At 39.9% G+C, this 14,803-nt stretch overlaps 2 protein-coding genes across 2 annotated transcripts in view; one reads left to right on the top strand and one right to left on the bottom strand.

Annotated features, from left to right (window-relative positions):
* Nucleotides 1-1,819: 1,819 nt before the first annotated feature.
* On the bottom strand, nucleotides 1,820-13,085 carry slc9a6a (solute carrier family 9 member A6a). Its single transcript, XM_020595383.1, has 16 exons — nucleotides 12,631-13,085; nucleotides 10,802-11,001; nucleotides 9,708-9,785; nucleotides 9,384-9,460; nucleotides 9,079-9,191; nucleotides 8,619-8,724; nucleotides 7,697-7,838; nucleotides 7,363-7,468; nucleotides 7,135-7,223; nucleotides 6,766-6,879; nucleotides 6,376-6,487; nucleotides 6,073-6,226; nucleotides 5,784-5,814; nucleotides 5,584-5,669; nucleotides 4,962-5,067; nucleotides 1,820-4,826 (listed from the first exon to the last, which is right to left on the bottom strand). Exons 1-16 carry the CDS (start codon nucleotides 12,920-12,922, stop codon nucleotides 4,566-4,568), a joined length of 2,067 nt encoding a protein of 688 aa, XP_020451039.1. The 5' UTR covers nucleotides 12,923-13,085; the 3' UTR covers nucleotides 1,820-4,565.
* A 686-nt stretch (nucleotides 13,086-13,771) lies between these two features.
* The window catches only part of taf7 (TAF7 RNA polymerase II, TATA box binding protein (TBP)-associated factor), an 11,629-nt gene continuing 10,597 nt past the window's right edge, over nucleotides 13,772-14,803 (top strand). Inside the window, exon 1 of the mRNA XM_020590225.1 lies at nucleotides 13,772-14,059. Within this exon, the coding sequence (XP_020445881.1) occupies nucleotides 14,041-14,059 (19 nt within the window). The 5' untranslated portion in view covers nucleotides 13,772-14,040. The remainder of the gene's footprint in view (nucleotides 14,060-14,803) is intronic.

Below are 14,803 nucleotides of genomic sequence, written 5' to 3'. Positions count from 1 at the left end.
TTATTTATTTATGACAATTTCACCAAAAACTGAATCATTTTGAGCTTCACAAACACAAATGTTAAGTGTTACACTGAAGTGCATACAGCTGTGCCGAATAAAGTGGCTGGCCAGTGTATATTTAACAAGCATCAACAAGACTGTTGTTACTTGACTTGGAGAGCCACACGTTTGGTCTGTGCATTTCTGTCATGAACACTGGGCTGCAGAGGTTTTATTGTGCACATTTGCAACAACAGGTTTTCATTTTATGCAGGAGCATTTGACTAAATAAGCAAGAAAACCATGATAATTTTCAAAGCAACGTAAGATACATGGCATAAATACCTACCTTAACCTGTTACTGCAGCAGAGGGGTCGCATTATTCTCAAAACAAATGCTAACACCAAAATCAGATGTTTCAATGCCATTGCATGACTTATAGTGTTTTGAAAACAGCACATCTCAGAATTTTATGGAATAAACACTGAGGAATGTGTTATGATTGACAACATCAACAATTGTGGAGCATGAGTGGGAATTTTAAAGACCAATTGGCTGAGAGAGACAGAGCTCCACTGAAGCCTGAGTTAAGTGGCCCTCTAAAACCACAACTTCCTCCCTGTACAATAACTCCACTGACATTCGTAAGCAGACTGGAGGGAGTTGTGTCCATATTAGGAACGTGTTACCTGATACATGGCACAGATTGTGCTGGGGAGAATAAATACCATCTGTCTTAGCTGTGTCGGGTGCAGCTTTTTCCCGTTATCTCGCATAGATCAATGAAATTTGCCATATTAGCATATTTTGGAGAATGAAACGATTATTGTTTGGGATTTTGGTTCATTTAGTCAGTGACACGCAGCAAAACCAGAGTCCAAACCAAAGGCCCTTTGCAACAGGTTTCTGTCTACAAGTGTTGAGCAGTTCAACAAGAGTGATGATGTTCTCCTTTCCGGTTGTTTCTTTTGAATAACATTTAGGCGTCTGGAGAGGTGAAGCTCTCCAGTGTTCCACAAGAAAAAATGTGGAAATTAGGCAATTTTTAAAGTTGAAATATTGTATGTTTTTTGAATTTCTTGTAAGCCCTTAGTTGGGCCCACTGGTGTTTGGAACCACTTCAGTCTGTATCTTTGGGGCTCACCCTGCTGTTGGTGACTGTGCCAGTCAGCCCCAGTCTAAAGTCGAGTTTATCCCACTGAAATACTTGAACATTTTTAACGTCCCGCCATATTCTAACCTGTTCTTACCATAAGAAAAAAATCCCACCAGATTTATGTAACTCAAATAAAATCACCTCTGACACTAATCTTTTTAATACATCTTGTGAATAGGATGAGCTTTGGAGCCTGACAGCTACATTCACACACACAACGGAGACATCTGGTAAAAAAAAAAAAAAGGAAACAAGATAAATGCATCAGCCGTTACAGCGAGGGCTTTAATCAAAAGCACAAGCTTCTGTTTATTGACTGTTGCACGCACATGAACAGGTGAGAATATATTTATATAGATGGAAACAGTCAGTACCTGCAACACAGAGGAAAAGAGAACACAGCGTCTCCCTTTCTCTCTCGTACTCACACAAACAAGTGTACACATCCGTATACAGGCATTAACGCACACAGACACACACACACACACATACACAGAATTTGCAATATAAAGACAGAGTGGACCGTCTGAAAACACAGAGCACAGCAGGCCTCTTTGGTCAGCTACTTCAGACAAGGTTTCCAATGGTCAAAGCCTGTCACAAGTCACCATTCAGAGAACAGAGACAAAACACACACTGGCAGAACAGTAGGCAAACACCAAAATCTATAGGAGCTTTTGCAGATTTCACATTCTTTAATGTGTCAGTTGAAGAACAGTGGCACACTGTTGTTATATGTTGTTTTTTTTCCCAAAGAGCCAGGGTGAAAGACTCTGTCAAGGTCGTGGCAACGGCACTCAAACATACACACATAGTACCTGGTAAAGCAATAAGGTGGATCAAACAGTATGAAAGAGGACTGCCACTGCGATGCAGAAAGAATCTTTTGTACAAAGCAACATCAGTGATTCAACGTCACTTCTACTAAATATTACTTCACCGTTCATTAAACTGACATGACGTTGCTCAGTCCCCCACCTTCCCACACAAATAATAAAAGGCAGCTGTTAGATAAAACAAACATCATAACAAAAACAATTATTCTTAATGCATGAGTGCAAATTATTCAACCCATTATTAGTTTTTTTTTTACTTCATTGTTCCTGTTCTATAAAATAAAACTCAGCGACACAAAAAAGAAAAATATAAAATGGTGGAAGGAATGAGTCGTTTCCTGGGTAATGTGGTGTCAGTGGTGTGCCTGATTAAAAAAAATAAAAAAAGAGAGAGAGAGTGAATACTTTGAATTAGAAGTTCCTGCACAGCAGAAGATAACTGTGGAAGGAAAAGCGAAACCTAAATGCCCGCGCTTCCTTCCACCTCTGTATCATCCCCAACACATGAACGCACACACCAACACAAGCCCAGCTTTCTCTACTCTATGCTCTCCCTCGTTTCTTTAACGCCGTTATGATCCTTCTGCATCCACTTTGCATACTCTCAGCTTTCCTTCCTTTGGTTTACCAAAAGGGCAAACTGCAAAACCGCTGTGTTCAGCTAAGTCACCAAATGTTTACTGGCATCTGTCCACATCAACACAGCATTGCCATAGTGACACCCTATCAACACTTCCTGTTAAAGCGACATTAACAGCTGCTCTACTCCGCACCGGAAGGCGTTCTCTAAACCGTGTGGTCTTCTTGTACACCCACTAAAACAGCCTCCACAGTGTACACACTGAAATAAGACTTTAACCCTTTTAATAGTGTGTGTTTTTATGACTTTATACATCTTAATAAGAGTAAAAATCCTGTTAAGCTTTAAACTATTGACCCTTAAGAACCCTGTTGTTTACAGCTGAGAAAAACATCCAGCATGAAAACTGCTGCTCTGAACCGACACAGTACCAATGTAAATATAATCACCTGCCTTATTCACTGATTTCATGACTCTCCTTATATATAACATCTACAATGACTTGACTAGTCAACAGTTCTGATAACTGATTAACCATCAAGTCACTGCATTCAGCCTCTCAAATGTAATAAATCTGCTGTTTTTTTTTGTCCTCCCCAATTATAAAGTGAATACAAGTTTGTCTGTTAATCAGCCAAAATAAAACATTTACATATGTCAACTTCAGGACTAATCGATTCATCAAAAATAGTTCGTAGAGCAATCAATAATAAAATACCTGACTTCCCAAAATCACAAAATCACTTGTGTGCTTACCAATAACATGTTTCTAAGTACCTTTATGTCTAATTTATTTACCGTATGTCTACTTTTGAGGTTAAATTCACGAGAAAAGTCTTGACATCAGTGCACGATTGTAAAAAGAAAACAAAAAAAGTTAAATGGGTATGAAAAAGGTGATTCAGCTTAAAGTACCCAAACTGTTCTCTTGCAAAAGGAATACAAAACACTTTAAGGTCATCTGCATTCAGTCATCAGAAAGTGTCAAAATGTAGGACAGAAATGGCACCGAGCTTTCTTCATTTGGATCTCAGGGCAGCAGCCCTTCATTCTGCTGCGAGCGGCATCAGCTTCTAAAATAAGGTGTAAAATCCCTCTCTATGTCACAGTCAAAGGTCATTGGGAGAGATCCACATCTTTCACTGTCAGGCTACACTGTGTCAGTGGCATTGTTACACACTATTTACAGACGAATCAACTGACAACCCAAACACCCACTGAGTATATTGCTACCTTGGGGACAAAGGTATCTGTTTCTTTTTTGTTTGTTTTGTTTTGTTTCTTACAAAGAAAAACTACAACCACGTCACCACCCCTAGCTCGGCTTCCCAGATCCGATGCAGACTGGGTAGCCGGGCTTAAAACTACAATTCCCAGGCACTTGATTGTAACCAAATGTACAGAAAAGTTGTCCACTGGGTCAGCATGCCTCTGATGCACAGTGAGAATGCAGCAACATTCAAGGTCAGACCCAAAACACAAATGCCCTCAGGCTGCCTTACAAAGAAATGAACAAGCATCCTCAGCATGCATATCAAAGTTATAGAATTCTCTTTTGATATACTGTACAATGACGAATTATCTAGTGGATGGTACTTGCATTTACACACTAACACATGCTGCTATACCTCAGTTCAATGCTACAGTAAGTTAACTGACACACACACACAGACACACACACATTTGAACCAAACTAAGAGACACTGACCTTCAACTGAACACCAAAAACCCTGCAAATAAATAAAACTTTATTACAGTTATGGCAGATGACAGAAAGGTGTAGAAAAGAGCAGAACAAGAATGAGGTAGAGACACTGATTTGCAACTGGAGGAAGTTAGAAAATACAGCTGTGAGGAAATGTGTGGAGAAAAAAACAGGAGGACTGAGGCGAAGTGTGAGAAGGAAGTGGAAGGGTGAAAGAAGGAGAATCAGGTACTGCTTTTTTTTCTCAATGGCTCGGGTCAGTTCGAGACGGACGGTTGTCTGGGTCTGCGGCAAAAAGATTATCTTCACATCCGCAAGCGGGGGTGGGGATCTGTGAAGGGAGGCTCGGAGTCATCCATGGGCAGCACCAGGCGCGTGCCCCTCATCACTAGCTCGTGATCTCCACTCGTTAACTCGTCACCCGAGGTGATGCCGGCAAAGACTGAACCGCGGCTGGTGTGAGCGCCTGTGGCATCGGTACTGACCGTAATGTCGCCGTAGGTCAGGTTGATATCGCCATCTGTCAGGATGAGGTCAGAGGCGTCATCCTTCAGCTGGCACTCATTCTGGGGGAAGATGAAGGATGTCAGATACACTATAAACTTCACACACACCAAAATAAAGCAGAGGATGTGACTTTGATGTTTTGTTTTCTGTAGTAAAAGACTGTAAACCAGCTCCTGTATGAACCAGCATCTGACCTCGTAAGCCTGACGGCTAGTGAGGAGGCGAGCGAGGGGGCCGCAGCAGGGAGGCAGTGTGGCTGTGAGAGGGGGGCCGCTGTGAGTCAGGATGGGCTTCAGGTAGCTGGGGAGGGAGCTCCAGTCAAGGACAGTTTACACAGAAGGCCAGAACTGAGAGACAGTTACTAGACACAGCAAACAGAGCCACCCCTGTGTACTGTGATTCAGGAATGCAGAGCAGATTAAAACGGTTTGTCATTCTTGTTCAATGCAAATGTTTAAAAGGATCAAAACTAAAGTGATGTATCTAGGTCATTTACATAAGATAGATTTAGCAGCATTCCATTCATTAGACAAAGCAAATAAATGAGGTGATTTGTCTTCAAGCCAGGTGCCCCCTCTGCTGTTTGACAGAGTGAACTACAGCAGTCGCCACATTATCATCTATTAAATGTTTTTTTCCAGTTGAGGTGCAGCATTGTTTAGAGACTCACCATCAATGTGTTTATTTGCCTTAACAATTGTGACAAAATCAAAGCAAACTTTAAAAAAAAAAGCACCATTTGAGCACAGACAAAATAAAAATGTTATTTTTTTCCCTGAACATAGTATATGACTTTGATTTGTCACAAAAGGATACTTGTGGTCAAAGTTGTACCAAATTCTGAAAAGCCAGGCACTTTCTTGTTTGGTGCTTCTCCTCTCTGAGCCGTCAGAGATACTCATCTGGGGAAAAGAAAAAAAAACAGCTCATGTTTTTAAGTATTCTCATTGTTAAGGATAAGGATAATCAGATCAGTCACATTATCTCAACAAGTCTTTCTTAAGAGCGACACTCACAGAGTTATCTTGATCGGGGTCTACTCCCACTCTGTGACAAAAACAAAAAAACCACATGTGAATCAGGTTGACCCAGTGTTGTGTGGTGAAGCATGTTATCCCTGTTTAACAAGTTCCTGAACAGCACGGTTTCATGAAAAGAAAGTTGTTCTGTACTGTATATAAAAAGCCTCAAGCATTAACCAGAGCATGACCAGCGGCTAAACTGAAGTACTGGAGTTTTAACCTGCGTTATGGCAGTGTGGAGAACCAGAGACCAGCAATAAACAGTCAAGGAGGAGACGTGTACCGTATGTGCTGGCAGGACAGCATCTGGGTGGTGCCACCTCCACAAATCCAAACAGTGAAGAAGACCACGAGCAGGGTGGTGGAAAACATCATCTGACGGGCATATGTGGCTGTGTCCCTGATGGACAGGGCAAAGGTCATTGCACCTCGGAGTCCTGAAAGACAAAAGTGAGGAGAATGTTACAGCATACAGTTCTACATATGTTCCAGTGCATCTTGTGCTAAAGCTAAACTTCCTTCATTTCTGTATTCTTGATTCATAAAGGTTTACACCGATAGACCTCTTCATCTCTATACCACTGACCTGCAAACATCATCATGTGCTGGAAGTTCGATCTGATCTTGTTGCGACGTCCCAGATTCAGAAGAAATGAGAGAGGGTAAATGTTAGCAGCTCTTCCTAGGAACACTGCCAGCTGGGTGGGAGTGAGGTTAAAGAGAGGACAGCACAACCAAACCCTCCTCACCCCGTGCCAATCTTATGTGGTACCCCTTTAAATCAATTACACTTTCCATCTTGGTTAGCTCTAATAGAGTGGCAATGTTTTGTTGGTGACTGAAAAGTGCTGAAATTGGTGGCAGCTTCATAGTCCTACTTTTATACTAAACTGTGAATGAAAATAGTTATTGTGGTGACCAAGAAAAGGGTTTTTAGGTTTTGTGTGCACCGGGCAGTTTGATACACAAAAGATACAAAAGCTCCAATGATGAACATCGGGTTAAAGATGTGGTTCTGGAAGGTGAACAGGGTCAGACCCATGTAGGAGAAAATGAAGTTCTCTGCCAGGAAATCCAGTAGTTCAAACAGCTGCAACACAAGACAAACAACATCAGTAGCAACCTTAGTAGATGTACAGCTTAAAGAAAACACAGCACAAAATTACACAATATACCATATTATAGCTTAGAAATTAACTTAGTTATGTGACACTTCTACTTTCAAAACATTTCTTGTTTCTAACCATTTTAACTTTCTCAATAAAGGCACAAACAACTAAATACTTGAAGTCCATCTAAAGAAAGAGCAGACTGAGCAGTGGTGTGGTTGTAGTCCAGCTCTGACCTGTTTGGTCCTGTCCTGGGACTCAGGGGACAGGTTGTTGTAGGTGTAGTGGGCCTGAGTGATTCCACAGAAGAGCACTGCTACCACACCTGCAACACACCAGCAGACACAGGAACGTTAGAGGATCAATAACCACCAACACACGTCCTCCGGCTGAAAGTCTCCGTATCCACATTTTTAAATGGCAGATTTAGTTTGATGTTTGACTGTGCAGAGTTGGTGTGTCACCTGTGAAGCCGCAGGCCTCTGCCAGCAGGAACGTGCTCCATGACATAAGGAAAAACAGAGCTGTCTCCAGTAACTGGAAGTCCCTCAGCTTGGTGAACTTGGTCACGTACACACAACAGTCAAGGAGCTGAACAAGATATTCACACATGCTGATCAATTCATATTAAATATTTATGGATTTCTTTTATTCATTCTGAAACCTAACAAAAAAAACTTTTTAAAATAATAATAAAACTAAATTCTGCTATTGATGTATGTTGTATGCTGCAAGGATGTGTATGAATACAATGATTAGAAGCTATTTGTTCTTATATAAATAAAATAGAAAAGATATGAGAGCAGTGACAACGCCAGTGGCCACCCCCAGTGCAAAGGAGCCGCTGAAAACTCCAAGGAAAATCCCAAAAGACTTCAGCATGGCCATGACCTCAAAGGTGTGACTGTTGTCTCCTTCTGGCTGGTACGCTACTATAGAGCTGATATAACACAAAACACAACCATTTAATGGCAACGAATTATGTAAAGTTTACAGTATAAATCATGTCACACATGAAGGCAAATAACTGCTGTTGAAGTCTACATTCAGAAAATGTAGTCAGTCATTTGATATGATGCATAAAGTCACTGTATCAGTCAAATATTGAAACAGAAACAGCCAGTAGTCACAAAATAGAAACAACCACAAAACAAATTACCAGGCATTGTGTCTATAAGCCTTCCTGGCATCCTGCCCGGCTGTGGCTTTGTATATACAATATCTTTAAAGATAATAGGGATGTGTTCTTAGTTGACTCACTGCATCAAAAACAACCACAACAAAGAATAAATAATGAAACGTCCCACATCTTCACTTGAATGGCCTAACAACCAATGCCTGGTGACTTGTTAAGTTTGTCCCAAGGCACCGCAAAAACACACAACGCCTTGCTCTACTTAGTGCACCCGTTCAGTGGGCTGGTCAGAGTCTCTCCACCAGGTTCGGCCTTTCCATTCTGCCTGCTATTATAATTTACAATTCTGTGAAAATTGTAACAGCCCCAGGAGAAAAAAAAAAAAAAAACACAGGAGAGAAACTGAGTGTTACCTCAGGGACCCTCTCATGTTTACCACAGCTGATATTAGGTTAGTTAAGGGTCAATGACTTCTGCCATTTCTCTCAGAAAACCAGTAATCTAGCAGCTCTGTGCAGATTCAAGACAGTTTGGGACAGATGCAGACTCATGGCCTGTGCGTGATTTGATGGCACAAAGACTTACGAGGACAGAACCACGGCCACGGCATCGTTGAGCACACTCTCTCCAAACAGCAAAGCGTACAGATCCGCATCCACCTGCAGCTCGTTGAAGATCGCCAGGACCGTCACTGTGAAACAAGGAAAAACACACCGAATTCTTCTGGTACTAGAACTGACCCAACATGATGAAAAGTACTGTAGCTGTCGAGGGCTGTGCTCGAAATCTGTACTTTTTCCAAATATTTTGTGATCCAGATTGTCAATACTGTAAATCCTCTACATTCTGTACACACCTCTACATTATGTTACAGGAAATTTTGAACAAAAATGTTTCTCCAAGTATCTCCCTAATTCTTTTAGTTTTCTGTGCTTTTTACAGACCTGTAGATTAGTTTCCGTACAAGCTTTGAGCAAATCAAGGAGATAAAAGTGAAGCCAGTTTATAATTAGCATAACCTGTAAGCAGGAAAAAACGTACGCACCAGGGTCTGTGGCAGAGACGATAGCTCCGAAGAACAGACAGTCAGTGAAGAAGAAGTCCCCACGCAGCTGTCCCACCTGCGTCATTAGCGTCACACAGCCGTACATCAGCAACCTGCAGGAGGCGGTTTGGCACATCACCATAAACAACACTGTTATGGCATTATGGACACTTTAACACCACAGTAACTCATATATACTATATATATATATATAAATTCTGCTTTGGCATCAAATCTCTTTTACGCATATTGTGGCTATTGTTGCACATGTGAAATCAGCAGCACATGTAAATGAAAATACTTACCCAATAACAAAACAGGAAATAACTGTGCCTAGGAAGGCATAAGCCAGGATGGATCCCATGTTACGGAAGAAGTGTCTCTGGAAGTCAAAATTTAACACATCAACTCTCATCTGCACACTGACACTAATCCAACTCATTTATCTTCATCAAACCTTTCAACAACTTTGGCCTCTAAAGATGAGCAGGAACTCAGCATTTCATAATGAAAAGAGGACATTATTTCATCAGGAGTCAAACAAGTGTTTAAAAGTATTTACTTTTATAATTAATAAGCATTTGTGTTTTTATGCAGAAGTACAAGGAGTGGCTGAGATATTACTGTACCCTTTTCAAGCTGTAGCCAGCATGGAAGATGATAGGCGGGAGAAGGATATTGAAGAACACTTCAGGGTCAAAGGTCACCTGAGTTACACACACACACTTGCATATTACAAAATGAAAACTGGTTTAACAAGTGACACATAAAGACAATCAACGAAACATTGTTACAATAGTAAAATGACAAGCTGGGGAAAGAGAACAGAGTACAGAGGGGACAGGAAGAGCAAACATTTTTAGCTGTAAATCTAGAACAGCGATGACTTATATGTGGTTTGAGGTTTTGTAGCAAACGAGCTTCATTTTATTCACTCAACCACAGACTGACAATGTTACCACATAAAAGCCTACACTCTTTTGTGGTTTGGGTAGGATTTCTTGAAATGACATTGTGAATTCTTCAAATTTAAAGTCCCAGACATCAGAAGTGCACATAGCACAATAGTCAGGGCTGCAAAAAAAAAACCAAGTGAGCAAAGGGCATCAGTCCACTGACTTCATTGAAAGCTTTTTGTAATGTCTTCAGAAATCTCTCAGAGTTCTGCCTCCTGCCACTTACTTGTACTAGAACTAATAAACCTTTATCAACATTTGAGCCATTTGTGTAAACGCTCTTAATCAGGCTTTATATTTAGATTGTGTAACCTGATTCTGTTGTCCCACAAATGAAAGAGCTATTTCATGTGGACAATGGACAAAAAACTGATACATTTCACTAAGGCCACAACTACTTTCACTATCAAGTGCTCTGACTTTCTCAAAGATACAAATGTAGATGATAAATATACATTTGTATCTTTGACTAGCTTATTTTGTCCAGTTATCTGTATAAAATCTAAAAATGTTCAAGTGACTTCTCACATTTGAAAAGTTGTAATCAATGAATGTTTGGGATTTTTGCTTAAAAATAACTGAAAATCAAAATCACTAGTGAATAATTTTATGTCCAATGTCTAACAATGTAATTGACTGACCCTATATTTTAAGGTTGCAACATGAACAGTAGAAAAAAAACATACAGGAAATTCACAATACATTCATAAAATGTAATCAAAGCAACTTCTTGTGTTCAGGTATCAAAATAACACGATTGTCTGTACCTTGCGCAGCATCTCGTTATCTTGCACGTCATTCACCTCGTTGGCACTGATCTCTCCTTTCAGAGTGTACTCGTAGAATTTGCCGCTGACATTGACCAGTATAGTGGCAGGGCTGGCATTAACGTGGCAGCTCAGCGTGATGTTGCTAACGTCCCGAGGAACATGGATGCCGTACCGTAACACCACACCAACAAGTAGTCCTGGGAGAAGAGACAAAACAGAAGCAAGACAGAAAGGAAACAGAGGGGACAGCTGATTAATGAGACTCATTTATAGGTGGACCAAGGAGGCCAGTGTGGATGTAAAGATGTCACTAGAGGGGTGAATGTGCCTAAAATCTGAATCATGAAATGTTTCGGTTGGAATAGTTTGTGGAAACATTTTGTAAATAAATTTTAAAAATAGATAAAACTACAGTTCTTAGCCTCATAAAGCCAAACTATATGTCATAAACTCAACTTTTTCTGGAAAATACCCACTTGAAATAATTCCAGATATGTACCAAACAAATTAGAATTTTAGATGATGACTCTCAACAACTCCAAAACTTTGCACAACCACACAGTTGTTTTCAATTCCCCTGGCAGATCAGACCTGTAGCGAGGAGGAAGTTGAGTGAAGCTATGCTGGGAATTTCATGCCATCAAAAACTATGTACTGTTATAAAAAGATACAAGGCCTGAGTTGAAAACCGGCGAGGGAACGAGGCCACCTCAGAAGTGGTCTACATTTTCCATATCAGACATTTTGATATATCAAGCAGGAAAAGCCAATACTGTTAATGGTATTTCTGTTCCATTTAAGTAATTAGGTGGCAAAAGTCTGTGACTGCACATGCACAGTACATGACACATCTAAATGGAATGCAGCTATTGTTTTTGTTATTAACTACAACTGTTTGTTTCCTTCTATAACATAAAACTGCTGAGAAAAAATCCCATCAGGCTACAGAAAGGAAGCCACCTTGTGGTGCAGACTATGGGCATGTTGAGGTTTTAACAATTTGTGAAACTGGTCATTTTAGAAAACAACACTTACCATGATTCAACTGAAGAACGGCCTGCTGCTAATCCTTTTAGAAAACTACTTACTTGGTTGAGTTATGGCTACAGAGAACAGTAACAACTCTCCAGATCATTCCAGTTAAAAATTGAATCAAAGTACCAAAATAAAATGCTCATTCTGAAGAATGTCCTCTTTCAAAATAACATTCATTACATTACTGGATTGTAATTATTGAGACATACATCACTTTAATGTTGCTGGTAAAAATTAGATTGTCAATTACTTTGTTTACTGCTGAATAATACAATATTTTTTATTATTTTGTACTATTCATCTGAATGCAAAATGACAAACCTTCAAATAAATACAAAGGAGTAATAGGAACACAACTTTCCTCTGAAGTGTAGTAGAGGTGGGAAGTAACTTTCCACCAACAGGTATAATAGAGGTTGATGTTGGTGACTGAGTGAAGGAGGAAACAATCACCTATTGTGCAGCGTCTATTTCAAGCACATTCATAGGTAGGCTCATGCTACAGTAGTTCTCTCCAGGGACTCAGAATGCGTGGCTGCTTAGATGTGATTTTCTAGACCAAGCAGGGTGCAGAGGAGGTGTTCACCACCGTAACTAAGCTTGTTGCCTCTCAGTATCTACCTGGAACAGCCTGGTTCCCAAATATACTACAATGCGCTTCAGGAATTTAGTGCCAGGGCTTAACGCACGAAGCCTGCTGCTCACATGCAATCATTTAAAATCTTATCAACAGCACAGCATGATAAGTAATAGCACTGCCGACGTCTCTCGGTCACGTTGAAGGATCTCACCATAAATCATCGCCAGCCCAGTTTCGTGCAAAAACCTGAACCGCCGGTGTTTGAACAGCCAGATGGTCAGGATGGTGAGGGTGAGGAGCAGAATGAAGATGAGCAGGTCTGCGCTGTCCTGCCTGTGGCTCTCCTCAGCCTTTTTCTCTGTGACGATGTTCTCCATGGCACTGTCCTCCTGAGGTGATGCTGCTCGGCAGACACAGATGCACACAGACAGACTCACTAGCATGAGCAGCCACAGCATCCTCGCTGCTCTCCGTGTACTACTGACAGTCACAATAAACTGCATTTTCGCTGGTCAGCAGTAAAATACAGCAATGTCTGTGACGAAAAAACGAAACTTTGTGCAAATTCTATTCACGATTTGGGGGAGTAGTCACCATAAAGACGAAAGCATCAGAGGAATCGATTCATACCCGGAAGTGAAAACAATTTTTTTCAGAACGTATACAATGTTTACTTCAACGTAAAAGCACCAAGGCAGCATGTTGCTAGTTTAAATCAGCCCAAACGGATAAATATTTGCGCAATGTACTGAGTGTAACTGACACAACTTGTGAATGACCAAAGATATCCAGAAATATAAATCTGGTTGTTTTCACGGAGTATTTCCATAACACACGATACCAGTTATAACTGAAGTCTCTTATTATGAAATCTCCCATTGTCATTATTCCGAACAGGAAGTGAGACCGAGAGTTAATTAATCATTTATTTCTGTTACATATTGACCAACTTGACTCTTATAAGAGATTACAATCTAATGATTAATAAAAGCTAATGTTGTAAAAAATGTAAAGCTCGTGATTTTGTACAATACGTTTCTATATTCAAAAATGACTTGGCTTTTGTGCATTTATTTTTAATATGCATTTATACGTATAGATAATGTAATTATGCAAACCAGTTAACTACAAGTTCACTATCTTGCCAAATATGTGATATCTTTCATGTTTTGTATACTCGTCAGTGTCTCGCGATACAGAGTAAAAGAGGGGAATTAATGTGACTGTACTGTTTATTGGAAATGATATTTTTATAATGGGCAAATTTCGTATTAACTAATGCTAATCAATAATAGGTGTGCCAGCGTGCAATAACGACTATATTATATACCTGAAAGTCTGTGGTTGCTGTATATGTCATATTTATGGATTTTATTCTGATTTTACGACATGTAATGAGGCGTGTGTTCAGGGTGGTGAAAAGCGTTAGAAGCGAAATTTCCGTGGTGGACTTGAACGTAGTAAGAGGTGCATTGTCGACAGTAATGGTTGCTTGCTTCGTTTAGCTGAGCTGGGTCAGTTTTAATCAGCATCGTACTGTTCACTCTTGTCTTCTTGGGTGTTATCTTTTATCCTTCAAATTGATTCATGCAGCTTCACCGTCTAAATAACAAAAACGAAGATGACATCTAAACTAAAAGGTAGGTTAAAATTAAGCTTAGCTGCCAAGCTAACAATAGCTAATGTTAGCTTTCACATTTGCATTGGTGCTTTTGTAGCAGCTATGAAATTAATGAACAATCAGTAAACTATTAGAACACAATAACGAGAGTTTTGTTGCCTCAGGATGTAAACAATACATCCATGACTCAAGGTTTGTCGCGGGTTTAGCACGGCAATTAGCAACATTATATAAAGTTCACAATAAACCTCCTAAATTGGATGTAACACTATATTCCTGTTTCACAAACTGTGCTAGATAGGTAACGTTATAACCCAAGACTTACAAGTAATTATGTGGATTCACCTGACACTAGCCAATAAAGATAATAATGTAACTTCTATAGGCAACCTCTGTTCATTTATTCATAGTAAAATCTAGCAAACTGAATGTTGGTTTACCGAAGACAGTCCTGTATTGCGCTAATAATAAAATTAATACTTTTGAATGAGATAATCATAGTGTTAGCTATTTTACATGCAGTGATGATGACTGAGAAGATGTTTTAGTTTGGCTACTTTATTTATTTAGTAGGCTATTTATCGAAAGGAATTAAAAGTCAACACTCAGATTATGATTACCAAAATCTGATATATTAGCCTGCTGTACTTTCTTTTATATTCTTCAGTGACACAGATGTGACTGCTAACATATACCAAGCAGATTTACTTTATACTTACTATACGTGGCACATATATATTAGGATGCTCAGCAGTTTCACATG

This window comes from Monopterus albus, unplaced genomic scaffold (genome assembly GCF_001952655.1).
Source record: "Monopterus albus unplaced genomic scaffold, M_albus_1.0 scaffold2.1, whole genome shotgun sequence".
In the NCBI taxonomy this organism is placed as follows: Eukaryota; Metazoa; Chordata; class Actinopteri; order Synbranchiformes; family Synbranchidae; genus Monopterus; species Monopterus albus.
Note: the sequence above shows the minus strand (reverse complement) of the source record. Positions and strands in the feature narration are given on the sequence as shown.